Below are 20,362 nucleotides of genomic sequence, written 5' to 3'. Positions count from 1 at the left end.
GAGATGAAATCAATTTCTTTTTAGCGGTGCAGCAGTTACATTGGAAAATTGTAAACAGTTATTGCAAAACGCATAATCTTTGTGGCGCAGTACCGCGAATTAGTTATTGTGCCTTTTTCCTGAAAAATTGATTTGACCCGAGAAAAACTTCGTAGTTTTTCGCGCTACTATTTGTTTAATATCACGTATTGAGAAAGTAACCTCGATTCAAGTGCAGTCATCTGTATCATAGCAAGTTCCTTTGCCACAATAAAATTTCTCATCTTGGCTAGTAGCCTATTACCATTTTCTTTTGTTCAGAGTAAGTTAAGTAAAAACAACTGTTAACACATCTGGTTATCAAGTTTAATCCAGTTATTATTCTGTGTTCTGCATATAAATGACCTTGAATCGACCTTCCTACAAATATGATCTTCAAAAAAGGTCTTGCTTATAAGTCACCGCCAAACTAGTATCCTGCTCTGCGGCGTTGCTTATATACCTTTGAAACTTTTTCATCTGGCATTTGACTTTCATTGACCTTGTCCGCCCATCACAAGCAAAACACGAACAATAACGTGCCCCTGATCTGGCCTGCCACGTTGTTTGTCAAACCAGTCCACGCGAAAGCCTTGTTCTGGAACACGCGGGTTTTTTGCGTAAAGTAAACAATACCTTCTGCCGGTTAGACATAAAATTGGACAGAAAAAAGGTTTTACAACATCGGCAAAAGTTCCAAAATAGTTTTTTGACTAAGTACACAGTGTGCACTATCTGCAGCCTGCTTATCAATCATTGGCTTTATGTTTTTTTAGGTTTTGACTGATTTGGTAGTCATAAAAAGACTTAAATAGATTCAAATATAATACTTTTTTTCCAGTCACAATTGATATTATATGACAACATAATTCTGTAGGCTATTCAAGAGTCCAAGAAATCAAGAAAATTACCTTTATGACCGAGCCACTGTATCCAGACTGTCTGATCAGAGCTATGAAACCTGATGTTTGCCATAATTTGACCACAAGGTTGTAAAAAAACTTTACGAGGTTAAAGGTAAATACGACTGCTCTGCTAGGTTGGATACGTAGAAGTAAATTTAATACAAAAGATCCAACACTGTACATCTTAGACCTGTGGTTCTCAACCTTTTAGCCTTCGCGGACCCTTTTCGGTGCTGTAATCTAATTGCGGGCCCCTTGGAAGTATTAGGTATTTTTGTCTTTTTTTATTTACAAGCAACCAAAACATGGTGCATAAAATAACAACCACATTCGGTCCAGGACCAACATTTTAATCGCTTTTTCTGGGTTGCGACATCGGGAATCAACAAGAAAGAGCCATTACAGTGTAATGTGACGTTGTTCTCCACTGACAATTTACGTCTGTTGCATCACAATGGGGTTTAGATGTCATAATGCACTGTGGTTGGTCGCCTACGAAGAATGTTTTCAAACAAGTTTCATGTTTTAAACGCCAAAGCGTTTTTTTTGTCAAATCGCGATTTATTAATCTCGTTTTGCGAGAAATAAGAAGTTGTCGCGGACCCCCGGTTGAGAACCACTGTCTTAGACTACCCCTGCCTCGTTTAACTGATAACATTCGATTTTTAAAATGTCTAATAAAGCATCATTATGACCTAACAATAGGTAAAACAAACCAATGTCAGATTATTTTCTTAAGGTCTCTGCGTGTTTTGAGCCGGTAGCAACTTCTTTTAAAGTTAAATAACTAGAAATGTCAGCTACCTAAACTCGTATCTTTGCAATTACAAGGGAAAATTTTCTATGTTCTTCCTGTTAATCTAATGTAAATGTAAAATTTTGCTCTAAAATGCCACTGGTACAGCTGACCAACTACTAGCAGACTGGTCTTGATAACAGATATACTTAATTTCGCTCTAATCGCTGTCTAATGTCAAAACCACAATATTTTCAGAACGTAACTGTGTTCACATCACGCTGTAGACGAGCAGGGTAACATAAAGGCAAAAAGAAATCGCCCAATTTCTCCCAAACATCACGCAACACAAATGAAGAATCAAGATTCGTCTGCAACACCACTGTGACGTAACACATACGGTGTGTGACGTTCAACTACGACACAAACAAAGCGATACTACTACTGCTAAAGGATTCTTGGGGGCAGTTTTGTGGAGTTTAGAGGGTAACAATTAAACCCCTTAGTTAATTATTCAAGTTGCCCTAATTATGCACGGTTGCTTCGTTATAAAAGTATCATTTAATTTCAAGCATGAGAATAAATTCCTCGATTTGGTAATTTTCCAAAAAAACTGCAACGAAATGTGATGTCATTTCAAAATTGCCGAAACTGCATAAACTCGAGTAAAAAATGTAATACTTCTTAATGCAGCGCAGTTCCTTAGTGAAGTTCATCTAAAGACGTTTCAAAAAAGTATGAAGCTCGAAAAATCCGCACTACATAGTGATAAGTAAGAAACTAAAAAACATTACAGCATTTTTTCTACTCATGCCTTATTAAAAGATAAAGTACAAATGAAAAGCTTAAAGCGGGTTCACCAACGAGCTTTATGCAGTCAAGTAAAGCTTTATATTCAGTCATTAAAAGTGCTTGAAAATCCGGTTTCAGCCTAAACTCTTCACGTTTTTGAAAAAAAAGGCGGGAAACGTATGAACCGATCACACAGCGCAAATGTGATTGGTCGTTAGGTAATTGTATAACCCGCTAGCCGTTACGAATCGAAAGCGTTTGGACAACAGCGATCGCCTTTGCGACAGAAAGCACTACAAACGTACAACAACAAGAACAACATACAGTACAATAAAAGAACACGATTCTTTGACTGATGTCCGGAAAAATCTACATAGAAACAAATATAGTGATACAAAAATTCAATACAAAAGGCGCAGAAACTATCAGAAGAAATTCCATTCGTAAAACTTGGACCTAAAAGTTGCTTTAAGTTCCATAGAAACAATAAAGAAGATGTTCCGTTGCTGAAATTGCCATTTTTAATATATGTTCCCTCTTACGTATTTATGAATGAAGATAAAATCATATGATGGGAAAAATATTATATTAATGGTGGAGGTCTTATTTTGTGAAAACCAAATATGTTTTTGTCACGAGAACCATGTTTTCTAGGGTTCAAACAGGCTTCATTTACTGCTATAATTATCAGTATTTCATGCAACTAATTTATTATTTATAAGTCAATTTGTCAGATATAGCGAAGAGAACAGAAAAAAAAATTTAAAGACCCTAAAATTCGGTTGTCATTTTGAGAAATTCATGATTTGCCAAAGTTTGGAACAATTTCAAAAATCCCACAATTTGGAGGTTTAATCACCTAAACCGAGACAAATCCGCAAAAAAATATCGTTTTGTGACAAAAACAGCAGCAAAATTTCGGCCGTTAGGTATCAGAGACGAGCCCTGGTGCGACATAAAGATAATTGTGACGTCACAAGTTTGTCAAAGTGTGTGTATGTGTTAACGTCATCATGGAACGTCGACTCGCGGAAATACAACAAAGGTGCTGAGTCATCATCAAACCTCCATGAATCGCTGAGTCACCGCTTTGAATGGGGTGTTCCACATTTGCTTCAGGTCGCCCTGCCGAAAAAAATACTTTTTTGTTGACAGACATAAAGCATTTGTTTGCTTTTGAAAGGTCTTGATAGTATTTATTAAGTTTATCACTTTAAAACACATCTTGCGCTTTAAAATGTCTTAAATGGGAAGCAGTTGTCATGTGAATTCGCTATATGATAAGCCTAAACTTGGTAAAGGTCTTTTATCAAAGGCGGTATTGCTGAGTTTAGAAGGATTTAGGTAACGTTTTTTTAACCGGGTCCAATACCCCCGCCCCTTCAATATCATACGCCTCAAGTACTGGCCAAAATCGAAAAACAGCAATTTTGGCCTCAATGTTTTGGCCCAGTGGACGACAACCGTCGGTCCGCGAGGAGTTCGTTACCGGACCGTATACTTTTTCTGGTTAAATGCCTTTAAACATTTTGTCCATGTATCCCGGGGATGATAAACTAATTTATGTGTTTTCATTGCTAAATATTTGTAGTTTTCTTAAGACCGGACCGGGACAAAATTTCACTTTCAAAAATGGTCCGCAGTGCCAAAAAGGTTGCCGATCCCTGTTTTAGCCAACTTAGACTTCAGTGTGTCACTAATTTAAGCCTTCGTTTTAAAGAAATTATTACTAACTATTACTAATATTACTTAGAAAATATATATGTATATATACCTAATACCTGTAGGTTATGCATTGTCGATTATGTACGTAACAATAGCAATCACCAAAATGAAGCTTGATCAAGATCGCTCCTGCAATGGTATTTAACTCGAGTTAACTCACCTTTATATAAGCCATAGTGATGAGCGGCAGTAATGTGAAGGGCACCAGATACAGCAGGGCAGGTTGGGCACTGCTGTTCACCTCTGATGCTATCGTGGCAGTCACCAAACCTGCACGAAAAAGTGACACGTGATTAAAAGTGACATCACAAATGTTGTTTATGACGTCACCATCTACAAACAATTGCAGTTTACAATTTACCAAAAAAAATTTGAAAACCAAATTGAAAAAAGGGGGTTTATACGGATTTTTATCTGAATTACGTCACAAGTTATGACGTGATTCGAACGTCACACATACGAAAAGCGATAGCGCTGGACTAATAGTGACGTGAGAATCAATATTTCTATTTTTAAAAATGCGTAAACCCTAACATACATAGATTGGGTGGTTTATTGCTTGGCGTGAAAAAATACATTAATGTGAACTGTGAACTTTTTGGAACGAAAGGTCGACGGATCGAATCCCATCCTTGTCAATAATTCGTTTTGTCCTTGTACTGGCAGTGGTAGCATGTAATCCGCGTATCGATTGCATGTTATTTCACGGTTAAACAAGACATTGCTTTTTGCACTGAGCGACGGCTTAATCAATACTTGAAACCGTTCACAGTAGCCAGTAATGCAATGTATAGGAAACTTTAAAAGTAGATCAATGTGTTGGAAACAAATTCGTTTTTGCCAAGAGTGTCCCAACGTGCCAGACGATATTACTTATAGCAAAACAATAATAACTTGGATTAAAATGTAAAACAACGCACAAAGTAGTTATGGGTGAAACTGCCAGCGGTATGGCAGCAATTTTTTTTCTTTGGTGGCCTATATTGATTAATACAACACAAAAATATTATGTGAAAAGGTATACTTAGTGTTGTAAAGCAGTGGTTCTGAAACTTTTCAAACATGCTGTGCATTACCTAACTAAATATTCATTCTGCTGCAGGCAAACAATATAAAGTTGTTTAAAGAAAGTTAATGTACAACTCTATTGTGATGGGAAAAGGTTACTTTTTATGACCAATAACAAAACTTTGTGCTTTCAAACATTGTCATGTACACTTGCATTTTGTCATTAAGTCCTAAAACACCAGATGTATATGTTTGCATTTTCAACAGCAAATGTTACGCATCACACATTTGGAAATCTCTCGTAGTGCACTAGGGCACACTGTTTGAAAACCACTGCTGTAAAGTGATAACATTACAAATCGAGGTAGGACTATTGTCCCCCTTGGTTACGTGAAGCTATTTCATAAGGATATGATTTTGGCATCTAAAACCACCACATAATATACCTAGCACTGTATGGAGCTTACAGTATAGAAAGTGTGCTTCTATTAATCAACTGACAAAACCATTTCCACCTGCTATATTGCATTTACTTGTCATAATCTATATCATATCATGTGGGGTTTTTGCTCAGATGTGTGTGTCATTTTAAAATGCATAATGAATGTCATTTAAGTTTAAAATAGTTGGATTGATGATATTTGACTTGCTAATTTCCTTTAAAGGGAAGTAAGAACTTTGGTCTTTATTCAGTAGTGAACTGCAATTATTGTGCACCACACAACTACTGGTATACTGGCATACAATTGCAATAGCAAAGCATACAATAACTGATGTATGAACCTAATAGAATAATATGACAATTTTCAAGTGTTTACACTTCAAACCATAAATCCAGAAAAACAATGTTTTTGTCAAAAGCCACTATTTCATAGCATACATATATTCGGTTTATGTAAATAGTAGAAAATTCAAAGAAAAACTAGAATAGTGGTTTTCCTATATATTGCCGGGTTATATATACTACATCATATTTAATGATGTATCACATATTCCATTTACTATATTTATAATGGATATATATTTGGCACCTACATTTTATTGGGTCCCTATCTTTTTCCTGGCACTTTATAACCTAATTGTTTCTGCAAGCATAATCTAATGGGTCCCCATACATATGCATATGCGATTTGGTAACAGTAAAAATAGGGCACAATCACTGTTAGATATTTACCAATTTACTATACACATCATTTGATCTACACATATGATTGTTTTTGCAAGCAAAAACGAATGGGTCCCCACACGCGCGTTTGTGTGGATTTATGGTAAACAAACACCCTGGTTATTTTTAGATTCGTAAGGACAAACTTAACCAACTTTAGCCTTAACCCAAAAAGTTAAAATGTGCTTGATAACTTAATAAAACGACATAGCATAGCTGCGCAAAAACAGCTGATTTCTAATCACCGACACGACGGCCTCATAAAACGTCGGTCCGGACGTCAAGCTGAGCACTCCCGCTGCATTCACTCGCCTTAATCGTAAACAAGTGAATTACTCCCTTGAGAGTTGAGACTTCTATCTGACTGAGAAAATGGTCACGTAACGACTGCGTTCATGCGTGAAGCAGAGGCATTTTTTTCTATGAGCCACTATGGTCAATCACTCCCATTGCGTCAGCTGTGCACTGAACGACAGGCAAATACGGTCATGACGTCATACGCATCGCCTGTCCCTGCCGTGACCCCGCAGCGTTTACAGCGCAATATCACTAACACCATATCATCTTAATTCCAACCAGTGAGAAAATGGTCAAGTGACGACTGCGTTCATGCGTGAAGCAGAGGCATTTTTTCCAAGTGCCACTATCGTCAATCACTCCCATTGCGTCAGCTGTGCACTGAGCGAGCACAAATATGACATAAGACAGCATGTAAAAACATATTTTTACCATTACTGAGCCGATTGCACTGAAATTTTTACCAGCCAACAAGGAGCACCCTATCCACAGCTGTTAAAAATTTCAGCAGGTTAAATCTTGTATTTCTGGCCTCATTAACATGTGAACAAACAAACAAATACTTGGGGGTAAAGGGGTGAAAATGGATATGTACAACTTCAAGTTACAAAATAGTTTAAAATACGCTGCAATGTACCAATCAAAAACTCCAGAAACATCTGCTTTAGCAAGTATAGCCGTTTTAAAAATTTCACGTTTTGGGGGGCTGTGGGTGAACCGAGGGGTCAAACGGGGCCAAAATTCACATGGACCATCTTTAGACCAATATCTATAATGTGTGTAAATTTGAAAAAGTTTGAACCATTCTTTCTTGACCAAAACGTGGGAACAAATGCGCGTTAGAAAGAAAAAAAGAAAAAAGAAAAAAAATATAGACAAAAACAATATGTGTCCCCTTCAGGGAAGGGGACCCACAAAAACATGCAACGATATGTAATATTTTCAGCACCATAAAAATGTTGCTGTAATGATAAAACAGTGTTGTAACAATGCATTTTCAGTTTCTATTGGTCATAGATGTAAGTGCCCATTTAAGCTGTTGCTATGCCTTGTAATTAAAAAAAACATTAGATAAAGCTTGTAATTCAATGAGCTTTAACTTTAGTAGAAGGAATATGCAAATAGTAAATGTACTCTACAAATTCACAAAATACTTATATTCGACAAACTTTCTTTGACAGTTTGCATTAAGTAAAAAAGCAAAACAATCACTTACCAATAAAATATCCAATCAGTGTACAGTGAAAGTATCGGACTCTGTAGATAAGATTACCGGGTGACGAAGGTGCGTACATCTCTCCCTCCAGTTTTCTCTTTTTGTAGTTGTCATAGCGAAGCACGAAGCACAACAGGAGTCCGGGCATTACTATGTCACCCAAACCCAGCATGGAAAAATGTTCGGACCCAAAACCTGACTCCATGCTGCTATAAGAGAAAAAATCATTAGCTCAAAAAAAGATATTTAATTGTAAAACAATACCAGGTCTTCCTAGAAAGGATACAAACAACTAGATGTTAAATACAAAGAAAATAGTTTGTTTTTACTGTGTTGAAAATGTATATAACTGTATTAGGAAAGGTTTGTGTATTTTGTCATTGAAGTTATACTAGTCACTAGTATAACCCTGTAGGTAGAACCGCCAAACCCTAGTAAACTAATTCTGAGCATTATTTCCCATTCTATTGCACTATTTATAATGATTTCCATCTATTGTACCTTCGCCCATAACAAGACGCCTTTGTAGCAAAATATATTTGTCTTTACCATGAAAGCTAACATATTTTAACCTGCTTGTTGAGAAAAACACCTCATTGCAGTAAAACATATTATTATTACTATGCTACTTTGATTTTGAGAAATGATTTGAAATAAACTTGCATTAACCTAACATTTTGTTGTTGATTTATCCAAAGTCAGTTTGTAGTACAGTTTATGTATTGCTGTAATGTACCCTTAACATTAGTACCATACATAATTTGTGGTACAGCTCTGTTAAAAATGACTTCCAAGCACACAATCCCTTATGTGTTTGTATAGCACTGCCAGCACAATAGCTGACAAATGAACAATGAGTTTAAACTGCCAAAACAAAACATACAACACATTCATTTCGTTCATTGTGGTACGAAAAGCATTTGGTACTAGAAAATGATTTATATTTAGTTTCATAAAGTCTCATTTTCTAGTGTTTTAGTGGAATTAACAAACTGGTTAAGGCAGGGGTGCAAAAATGTTTTCGGAGTTTGGTAGCGTGCCGTAATTTTTAGTAGCGCATTTGTTTTGGCCTTATCTACACCATCAGTGTGGAGCCTAATATAACATACATATATGTCCTTACCACTTCATATTAACAATATTGTTAGATTGTGTGCTGGCTGTATATTTAGCATTGTTTGCACACACATATTAACAATTAAATCAACTCACAGCCACCAGCACATTCGAATCCCACAGTGCCTTGCTATGTGGGAATGTTTGATGATCGGCTAAATCGGTATGCCGCCTTCAACATGCCTAGCATAAACTATTACACACCAAACCGTCGGCATAGACAAAAATTTCCTCTACACACGTTCATTGCGACCGAACAAAAATGTCTGCAATACGACAACAACGTATGATCTGTGTTTTTTTCCGACGCACCACACGAGGACTGGAAAAAAGGGACTTTAGCTTGTTTGTTGTGGTATACGCGATGTTCTGTTAACTTAGCATTTACTGGATAAAACACAAGTGTAAGTTAAACAAACGTAAAAACGATCAAAGCGAACCATTGTAGCTTGATACGAGAAAGGTACTTTTCACAGGTTGCCGAAAAATTGCGCTGTGAGCCACGAATCCGTAAGATATGTATGTGCGGCGTGTGTGACGTTTTGTTAAGTGGATGCGCGTTGCAAACCATTTTAAAAACACGTGACCGATTGCGCCAACGGCGCTTAGCATGGGTGACGCCACATTCTTCGCCTGAGGTGTGGGAATGGATTTTGTTCTGAGAGATTAAATATTCTCGGTTATAAAAGAGAGGAAGTAAGTCACTTCTTATTACGACGGTCACTACTGTTAAGCTACGTCAATTGATGATTGCAGAATCAGCACTTTATGCGCAGTTTGCATAGCATCGCGACAGTGCCTCAAAAGTGTGGCAAATTTAAAAGTTCTACATGCGACCAACCTATTGTAGTAGCGGGCTGATCCATGCGTGTTTTTATGGAAAAGGCAATATTGGTTGATCGTTGTCGGAAAGTTATTTTTTTTCTCAAGTGGGGCTATTCCTTCAGTGTTTTAGCACTATCTTAGTAAATTAGTTCTAAAAATATATACCACATCCAAGTAGGTGGCAAGAAATTACAGTCGCACTCGCCGATTTTATGGTCGCGCGGCGCGACCACGCTACCGCATTTTTGCACCCCTGGGTTAAGGAAGTCAGTGTCTTATGCACCTTTTACACATTCAAAACAAGCTTGGATGCGCTAATGATTTTAAAAGCAACTTCATGGTCAGCTGGGACTCAATACATGACATGGTGGCACTCCTAAAACATTTTCTGCCTTATGAACGGGTAACAAAAGACGGTCAATTGTTTCTTTAGAGCAGGTTTTAGTGGTGAATTGTCCATATTAATGTGGATTAAATCAAGTGGGTAAATAAGTAAAGGAGTGTGTTTGTGTTGTTTAAACATTCAAGGAGGTCATATTTTAATAAGACCTTTTAAATGTCATTCATAGTACGCTTGGCAAACAACTTTGGGTTATTTAAGAAACCAAACAATGCTATGATGGTATAAACCAGTGGTGGACAACTTACATAGATCTGACTGTGAGCCAAAATTTCTAGTACATTCTTGCAATGGGCCAGACTATGTCCATGTAATTGCATGTACACAAGAAAAGTCTTTTTGGCATGTCCTTTTAACAAACCGCTATTTTTTGTCTGAGCACAATGAACAAACTGTAAAATGCATTTTAAGGGATATGTAGAGATTTCAAAATATTGTTAGTACGTTACAGTTACTGACAGACCTAATACATGCCATTTTCAACCTATAGATACCCCAGTTTAAAAGCATTTTGCATGTTGACATGCACAATAAAACTTTTCCCTAAGGTCTAAATCCGTAAATCTCAACCGGGGCTTTCAGGGCCGCATGCGGCTCCCAACTACTTATTTTGCGGCTCGCACCAGACCTCAGAAAACCACCAAAGATTGCTATTTTAGCTTTTAAGGTAATAAGGTAATCTTTAGTGATTGGTTTGTTTTTTGTGGCTTCTTACACACTGAAAAAACTACCATTTGGCCCCGTAAATAAAAAAGTTTGAGAACCACTGGTCTTAATAAAGACATTTAGACTGTTCAAATGATAGATTTACTAAAATGGTAAAGTAGTTTAATGAAATACTAATCAAGTAGGGATACAGCTCAGTTTTTAAAATAAAACTTCTAATATTTCATGCAAATTAAAGTTACAGCCAGACTTTTCCTGTTTGTAGTCAAACTTATGAGAAAAAAGCCCATTCACAGACGTTTCTTTTCCTAGAGTGAATTAAGTGCCAATGGTTGCTTCTGGAATGATTTGCAAAAATAGGGAGAAACTCTTAAACAAGGGGAAATGACCCATTTTCAAAAAGAATTGCCAAATCAATACGAAGCAATTCTTTGTATTTTTGAAGTAAGTAAGGAAAAAGGGGTGATGATTTTCTGTTTAATTTCGAATTGCTGAAAAGTGCCCTAATTATCTTGAATATGCTAATAAAAAGTAAACAAGTGACAGATTGGTTTAAACCAACATAGATCCCTAGAGTTGCATTATCATCAAAACACTGTCAAACTGAATTACACTTTACTGATATGTACAGCAGCTGCAGATAGTTCTTAAAATCAAATCTGATAACAGAAATTGACAGCAACATAAAACAAACGAATATTTACAAGCAAACATAAAAAAACATTTCCAGCTTTGCTATATATATGTTTATAAAATTTAAAAAAACAAAAAAAACATTAAAAATATAATTTTCCACAATTCGTTTAATGCATAAAAGAGTTTTAATCAGGAATTTAAGAGCCTTAATACATATAAGAAAAAACATGACTCATTGTTCAGACATTTCTGTAATAAAGTATGCCTCTTCTATGCAAATTTGGTCATTATATTACTCATTAAACTTTGAACAGATCAGTGTTCAGCCTAAAAAAGTTTCCTTACTTGGGAAAAACAAGTTTTCCTGGCAGGGACAACTGAGGCGCATCTTTTGCTACTGCAAAGTTGAACTTTCGTGCGAGGACTCCAACCTAAACAGTAAGAAGTAATGTCGGCAACTCTTTATTTATTGTATTACAACTTAGGATCTTTTTTATGCAATGAAGGGCTGTTGCGATTTTGTACTCCATAATATAACTTTTGGCCATAGTAATAAAGTTAAAATTGCTTGAACATCACCAGTTAAGAGATTCACTACATAAATTTGCTGTTTCAATTTATATTTTACAGATTTTATTTTACATGTATTTAAACTTTAAACAATCCTAGAAACCTTGTAAACTTTAAGTACACAACTGCAAAAATGTTCAAAAACTTGTGTGAGTTAAGCAAAGTCCTGTTTAACGATCAAACAGTCTGCATTAATAAATAGTCGGTCATTAATCAACAGGCATTGAGTTCGGCGACAGTGTGTAGCAAATCGTGCAATGACACTCCATCCTCTATGTATCAGGCATAATAAGTGGAAAAGCGGCAACACTACACTCTACATGCCAACTATTGTGGGAAACAACTTTATGTGGAAATAAGAGGACAGGATATTTGACACCAACTTAAGCACCCTGCAAAATGTTAACCATTAACCAATATTAGTAGTATAGCAAATCTTTGTGTGGCATTTAAAGCTGGGTGTTATATATAACAGAAGGCTTTCATGTACAAAATACAGTAAACCTTGGTTAAACCGCATTGGGCTATTAAGGATCTTTGCCTCGTACGAACAAAGGTTGAGTGACAAATGACTTGTAATGTGGTAAAGTTTTAACAAAATGACATCAGTTAATCCAGATCGTTGCCTTATCTGGAATATGAACATTTTTTTGGGTCCAAATGGGTCCGAAGAGGTTTAGCGTAGTTTATTTTTGTCAATTTCTATCTTAAAACGATAAATTTTAATAGAAATCATAGTGTAACAAAACTCAAAATTTAAAGTTGGTCTACTTACAGGGTTTTCTGCTTGAGCTGTGGCAACCTGTACCATGACGTTCGCATTGAATATGTACGATGAGAAGAACACCCAAAACACATCATATATGAGGAGGCCAGACAAAAGCAGGCATGAAACTTTAAGACTGGGTAATCTCAGCAGGGCAATCATCGAGACACATAATCCCATACTGAGAGCTGTAAATAAAAGTGTACAGTTAGTAAACATGGTTTAGTTGTTTTGGGGGGCTGGTAACTTTACTTGATGCTTGTAGCTTATATTTGCACATTTTATCACAAAAATTTTAACTTTGTCTATTCAAAGCTGCCCCCGAATAAAGTTAGCATGTTGCAATTAAGTAAGTTTACATCAAAACCCAATATTTGTTATCTGGGTTTTTGGATGACTTAGGCTGTCATTGCCTGCTTGCAAATGAGTTACATCAGTGATTTTGACCAGTGTTCAAAACATAGTGTTGCATGAAAGATTGTCAGGCGTTCCGTAAAAAAATATTTTGTTTGACTAGTGTTCTGTGTAATACTGGTAGAAAGTCACTGGTTTAACACAATGGGCATAAATAGCTTTTCTTTTATGAAAGTATTACTATCACCAGTTTGAATACTTCATTGAGATTTGCTTCATTTATTGTCTAACAACAAGAACATAATTTGGTTGGACATATTGCTGCTAAGTACAATACAGTAGTTGAATGTCAGCTTGTTTAGTTTATTGCATCATTATCAAATTTTATTTGGTGCTCCGCAAATTTTTTTAAAAAGTATTCCATGGCTCAAAAACTAGTTCATATCCTGGACAATGTTTAAAATGCATTTAAGGATTCATTTTTTAACTTTATTTGAGTTTTTTTATTGAAGTCAAATAGATAACCTAATCATAACATAACCTTGTCATTTGTAACCTATTGTACACTTATATATAAACACAGTTTAACTAAATATTTATGTTGAGAACATGTAGAGCAAAGTACAAAGCCCTTTAGTGAAGCAAAAGGCAGACGGTTGCTTAAATAAATAATGTGTGGTAGTGTTCGTGTTACAATGTGTAACCTTTCAGCACAACTACAAATGAAGGCTATGATGCCACCCACGTTACTACTGTTGTAAGAATATAAATAGACCAGGCACAAATCATAGTTTACAGAAAATTATGAATAAATGTGTTTTTTTACAAGAAAAAGATATAATTGCCAAAATTGTAGGCTATAGAACAATTTTTTAGTCAGTGTGGAAATTCATTTGCATTTTATAGTTACAATGCCATATGTGTAATAAAACACTTAAAATTTAAATAATTTACATCTAGGTAGTAAAGTGCCTAATTTTGTACTAGGCCATGTTTTTCGTGTATGTTACAATGATGGATAATTCTGTAATCAGGGTAAACAAACAAACGTAGAGCAGGAAAAAGCTATATAAATAGACGAAACTTTTTTAAATTCAAATGTAAAAAGTAATGATACTTAATGTACAAACGCAAGTTACATGTCATGTTTAAAGTCAATTCATTCACTTACCGTCCATAAGCAGCCAATGGCCTGTGAATACCCATATTGAAACAAACAGAATGGACAGGGAAAGTGAAAGAAGCTCAGCGGGAGTGAAACGGCCACAGAAACCTAACGACAACCTGCGAAGTACACAAATATCTTGCACTCCATTGACCTGACATCCACATCCTCTTTCATTGTTCAACTTTGGTGCATAATAAGCTTTACATAACCATCAATACAGTACTAGCTTTTCGAATACAGACTTTACTACATATTTTTACAGGGCTTAAAACTGGATAGTAATACTATCATACAATTTTGCTACTAAGACATTTTACTCGTTATTAATTAGGGTTGGGCATTTGACCGGTCAAATAAAATCTGGTCAATTGACCGGTCAAATACTTGTCAAATAGGTCAAATATCGGTCAAATACTATTCCCAGTGTTAAATTGCAATTTTAGTTAAAAGTTGGAAGTTTAATCTTCTTCTAAACCATAAGTAATGGAAATGAAGGTTTCAACTCATGTAAATTTGTTTGTGAAATAGGAAATGTTCAGTTTATATTATATTACAGACTTTTCCGACTGCATTGCATGCTTCATTTCATCAATGGCCCCACCTGTGTGTCTGTAATTTTCATTCAGTAATCACATTTGTGAACTGGATTCTCATAATATTCTATATACATCAGATTAAAGTCTAATTTTGACTGAGATTTAACTGCAAAACTCGCTTATCCTGCTTAAAATCGTAATTTATGCTGTTAAGCTGTTGTCCATTCATGACAAAAAAGGAATATACAAAAGCTTGATATGTACGTACTTTATCCCAATAAGTACTGAACAGTAACTTATCTACAAAAATCTATTCTGGGCAATTATAAGCTAAATATATAGCTACAAACAATTTTTGGATCAACTATAGAAAAAAGGACTGTGGGCCTACAAGTTTACACAGATGGTTTAAATTACTTAGATTTTTTATCTGTCAGTAAAAATGTGCAACATTTGCAAAATGCCTAAGTAAATACCAATGAACTAACTTCCCCTCATGGACCTATCACACTCAAATTTATTAAGATAAAACTGTGCTAGAAGTGATCCATGTTTTTTAATTGCATTGGAAACCTTGCAAAGTTTGCCATAACGTAAATCAGATCTTAATTTCAAATGTAAAGTATATCCTAATTGTTATGGGATTTTTTTCAAATGAACAAAACACATCTACATTAGCTTAAAAATCACTTATTAATACAAGAGTATGTCCTAAACTGTTCTACCTGAGGGTTATTAGAAATAAATTACCCTTTTCAACAACCAAAAAGCAAGTCCAAGAAAATTTACCAAATTTTATTTTTGAAATTAAAAATAGTATTTGACCGGTTAAATAAAGTGCTGTCAATTGACCGGTCAATTGACCGTATTTGACCGGTCAATTGACCGGCTTGCCAACCCTATTATTAATGTATACATATATAACCAATAAGGTGTTTTTGTTGTAAACACTAGTGCAGTGTTTCTTGACCACAAAGCTAGGTACAAATCAGAGTCAAAAAACTGGTTAAATGTGTTCATTTGCAAGTTTTTTAGCTGAACTGATTCACTGCAAAAATAAAACTTGATAACAATGTACAACAAGATTAAAATGAGGAAGCATGTTATGTTTGCAAAATAGTAAGTCACAAGATTTTAAACTGACATTATCTGGACCACAACAGAATAAATGTTGGAAACACTGCACTTGTGTAGTGACTTACTTGTTAGGAGATGAACAGGGTCGCATAATATACTGACACATGGGCAGCATCAAAAAAGCAAAAGCAGAAGCAGCAAGCACTGTAACAAAATGGGAATATTTCAGTTTTATATTATATTTAACAAAGAAAAAGATATGCAATGACAACATTTTTCTCATGTCTGTATAAAATATGGTTGTCTAACTGCTAGTGATGGGACGGGTACCCGGTACTCGGTACTCGGTATCGATGGTATCGAACGATTTCAGTGGTATCGATACTCGTACTCGGTATCGAAATTTTTTGTCTCAGTTTTCGATACCAACGTGCGAGTACCGAAGGTCCATTTACACCATAAGAATACGGGCAACTTTATGCCAATATTTGCTTCGGACAGCATAAAATTGGAAAAAAGTTCCGCCAGGTTACGTATATTTTTTTTCAATATCGTATGGAGATTACATTTTTCTGCATGTGTGTGTGCACGCCTGTACCCCGGCCATGACAGATAAATTAGTCAGTGATATACAACTAAGTACAACACTGTACTTAAGTACTCGGTAATCGTACTCGGTACTCGGTATCGAAGGTATATACATGTGGTACTCGTACTCGGTATCGGTACTCGCTTCAAAAACTGGTATCGTCCCATCACTACTAACTGCATCAATAAAATGTATTTATTTACTACTTAAAATTGGCCCTATAAAGTTGGTAAATTTATTACATCTTTGGGCAGCCTCAGTGAAAAGGTAAATAGATGACACTAGAAATGTGACTGAAAGATTAAGGTATTTAAACTTTTATTACTCAGAGCTCTGTGGTAATTAGGATCACTTTTCTTACCAGCAGTACAAATGGCAAAAACAAGTTGCATGGAATCAAAAAAGAAGAACATAATAAGAAGAGAAACAGACGCTCCGATGGGAAGGCAAACAGCCTGTGTTGAGTTGATCATTTGAAACGTTGCTGAAAAAAAAGGTAAAATATTTACATGTCAAAAAAGTGTAATGCTTGGTTTGCAAGTCAGATTAAACCAGCGATTACTATTCTTCCTACTTGTCAAAACACATTTAAGCGACTCAACCAGATCATGCACCTCCTGTAGTATTTTTCTTGAAGTCAAAAAAATCCATTACTCTATTTGATTAGCATTATAACACACCCTAGAATTAGGCCTCTTTCCCCCCTTAAACAAGCAGTATGTATAGAAATTGCTATGTCAAACTAATATGCAGGGCAATTAAACACATTGCAGCTAAAAATAGCACAATATCCTATAGCCAGAAATATTACTGGAAGATTCTTTTTTAGATTTTTAATTGCTTGAACATTCCATACAGACAGAATCGTTTTAAGTAGCAGACTGAATAAACAACTAAATTGCTAGGTAATTTTCAGGTCAATCACATCACAAAACAAGTGTTCATTGTACATACATTGGTCACTATTTGTTCCATCCACCGATTTGTCCTTGCCTCCTACTTCATTTTCCATGTTTAGGGACCTAAAAAGTGCAAAATATTTTGTCAGGTTTGCAAAAAAAACAAAAAACAAAACTTTTCAAACACAAAATTTTGCACTTGTTTACCAACAGAGCAGAATATAGATTAGAGCAATAGAGTGATCTAAGTTATTTACTTGCATAGTTTGGGAAATGTGAATATTTGGACTCGTGTAAGGTAAATGTATGTGACAAAACCCACAAGCAGTATTAAATGTTAAGCATGACATTTGATAATGCTATTGTTTGAACAATGCCTGTACAATGCAAGAGCAATATTACAGGTTGCATTTCCTGTTTAGTGTTTACATACAACAATGAAAAGCGCACGCCTTGTCATTTATGTAAACAATTTAGTACTGTTCTTTACTAAGTGAACAGTGCTACAGCATAAGTTAGCACAAACCAATGATTACACCAAGAGACTCGTCTACCATTTAATTTAAACTACAGCAAATGTCATGAACACACACTTAAATATGCACACAAAACATTGTACCAAAGAATTTATGTGATTCTAAAAGGCACGGACGTATGATAAAACCATAGTCCTACCCTCAATTACATAGTAAAGCCCACATCCAAAATCAAATTGTTTTATCAACACAACATTTTGTTATGTTACAGTTGTGCCAAGTTTATCAACACAATAAATCATACAAATTATATATGGAACTTACTGATTGCAGAGGCTTTAACAGTTACTATTTTAGACATCAACATATAGTGCTAGTGGAGTTTAAACATATTCACTTGCAAAAAGCATCAGTTACCTGAAACTGCCATAAACAATCAGCAGAATAGCAATCACAAAGGTGGAGATTCTTGATGAATCCATCAAGGAGAAAGCCCTAAAAAACAAACACAAGTTAAAACAGTGTTGCCATGTTATTTTAACATTGCATCTAGCATAGATCCATAAAACAATCTTTCCTGAACTTTAATGAATTCCTTACATGCCGTGATGTGCCGAATTATTTGGATCATAATCAAGTCTGATTTGGTTTGATGCATATAATGTGACAGTTTAATGCTGTTGGAAATTAAAAGGCAACAAAAACAAAGTCCAAAGCAGCTCTTACTAAAACAGGCAACCCAAAAGAGTTTTAAGGTGCCATGACCCATATCACTGCTTTAAACACAGGACATGCTTGGGGATCTGTAATTGTTGTATTTCATAGAATTAGTATATTAGGTTATTTACGTAGAATGCTTTGCTTTTTTTCACTTGTTAAAGTTTGGCTTTTCAAAACATATGTCATACAAAAAACCTACCATTGGTAGTCGCCTTTTGGAAATGAAACAGACACAGGGATTCCTTTTACATTATTCCCATTTATCTGTTTTGCTCTCAGATTGTTTTGCTGTTGTGGCGGTATTCGGCCAATTTCATCCACAGCCAGTGCTTGGACATCGTCTTGTGCAGATGCTTGTTGTATCAAAAGTAGTACAAAAATCAAACACAGCAAATAGCCAACGCATCGCATATTGAAAAATGATGATGAGCGACGTTGCCTTGAACACCGACAACAACTTTCATGTACAGGTTTAAAAGACATTGTCTTCTTGTACGCAACACAGCTAGCTAAATTTGCAATAACTGAGCCTACAACACAAAGGCTTCACCCTAGTGCTGTTAGGTTCCTGTTGAAAGAGTTATTAGTCAGATTATATGGTAACACAAACACACAGCACCAGTAAATATATATGACAAGTATGAGCTGGCCATAAACTGTACATAAACATTATGTCTCACTCTAGCTGGGTAAAAACGGAAACAAACAATGGGTTTAGTATCAACATGAAAGAGTTGTTTGTACACAATGTAACTGGAGCATAAACAAACACAAAACTTCGTTAAGTACTCAAACTTGTTTTCAACATACTGCAACTTTTTACTAATTTAAACAGCTTATGTCCTCAACAACTTTAACAACTAAACCCAGTTAAAACATGTACAATTTGCCTTTCCCAATTTCAAAAGCCCTATTTAGTTAAACCAACCACTAAAAACAGCGTTTTAATGAACTGGACTATTCAACGCTATTACCATTGATAACTGACAATCTATCTGCTTCAGTCAAGCTCCGGAAACAAAACTACGGTAGGCAAACAAAGTTAAAACAACAAAAGAACTGCATAATTCATGGCCCATAGGCATGCCAGTGGTGGTATTCAGCTTTGCATTAAATATTAAGGAACATGCTTTATAAGACCATCATTTGACTAATGCCAAAACCTGATACATACACAGCTGCATTTAGAGGAAACTGAATTGGATTGGACTTTAAAATTAATATTGCAAAACACAGGAAACGGTGGCTGCTATTAAGTGCAGGGGAATTTGAACAGATGTCTATGAATGATTTGAACTGCCATTTGCTTAACTCTGGTCCTTAACTTTTGCCTGATGAAGCAAACCATTTTATTTACCGAATATGTTTTTTATTAACCAAGATATAAAACCGTCCGTTGTTGTAAAATAAACAGTACACATCTGTTCGAAGGTGCACATACTAAATCACTTTGCCAAAACACAGATAAGATAAAAAACATTAGAGTGGAGCACTCCATTTTGTTTTCTTTGAGCACACAGTATTTTAATTTTTAAAAGTACTAACAAGTAGAAACAAACATCAGGTTTAAATTCTAACAACATCTTCTATTTGTAGCCTGACAACTGATATTTATAGAAATAAGTAGGATATATTTAGATTAAGAGGAAAATTAGGCAAAAAGGCTATTTAATTAAATAGTGAATATCTTAAGACTGGGAAA

The 20,362-nt window shown here is 35.4% G+C and overlaps 1 protein-coding gene across 2 annotated transcripts; it reads right to left on the bottom strand.

Annotated features, from left to right (window-relative positions):
• Positions 1–1,910: 1,910 nt before the first annotated feature.
• Positions 1,911–19,253, bottom strand: LOC145213364 (signal peptide peptidase-like 3). Of its 2 annotated transcripts, none has more exons than XM_080081612.1 (11): positions 18,860–19,253; positions 18,358–18,435; positions 17,520–17,587; positions 16,927–17,049; positions 16,102–16,180; positions 14,367–14,479; positions 12,851–13,029; positions 11,851–11,936; positions 7,863–8,068; positions 4,337–4,446; positions 1,911–3,576 (listed from the first exon to the last, which is right to left on the bottom strand). In XM_080081612.1, the coding sequence occupies exons 1-11, from the start codon at positions 19,141–19,143 to the stop codon at positions 3,511–3,513; spliced, it is 1,392 nt and encodes a 463-aa protein (XP_079937738.1). In that variant the 5' UTR covers positions 19,144–19,253; the 3' UTR covers positions 1,911–3,510. The 2 variants fall into 2 exon arrangements, with proteins under 2 accessions (XP_079937738.1, XP_079937737.1); XM_080081611.1 differs by having other exon boundaries at positions 7,863–8,071; positions 18,860–19,252.
• Between the last annotated feature and the right edge of the window lie 1,109 nt (positions 19,254–20,362).

This window comes from Phallusia mammillata, chromosome 2 (genome assembly GCF_965637545.1).
Source record: "Phallusia mammillata chromosome 2, kaPhaMamm4.hap1.1, whole genome shotgun sequence".
In the NCBI taxonomy this organism is placed as follows: Eukaryota; Metazoa; Chordata; class Ascidiacea; order Phlebobranchia; family Ascidiidae; genus Phallusia; species Phallusia mammillata.
This window is presented reverse-complemented; position numbering and strand designations above follow the sequence as displayed.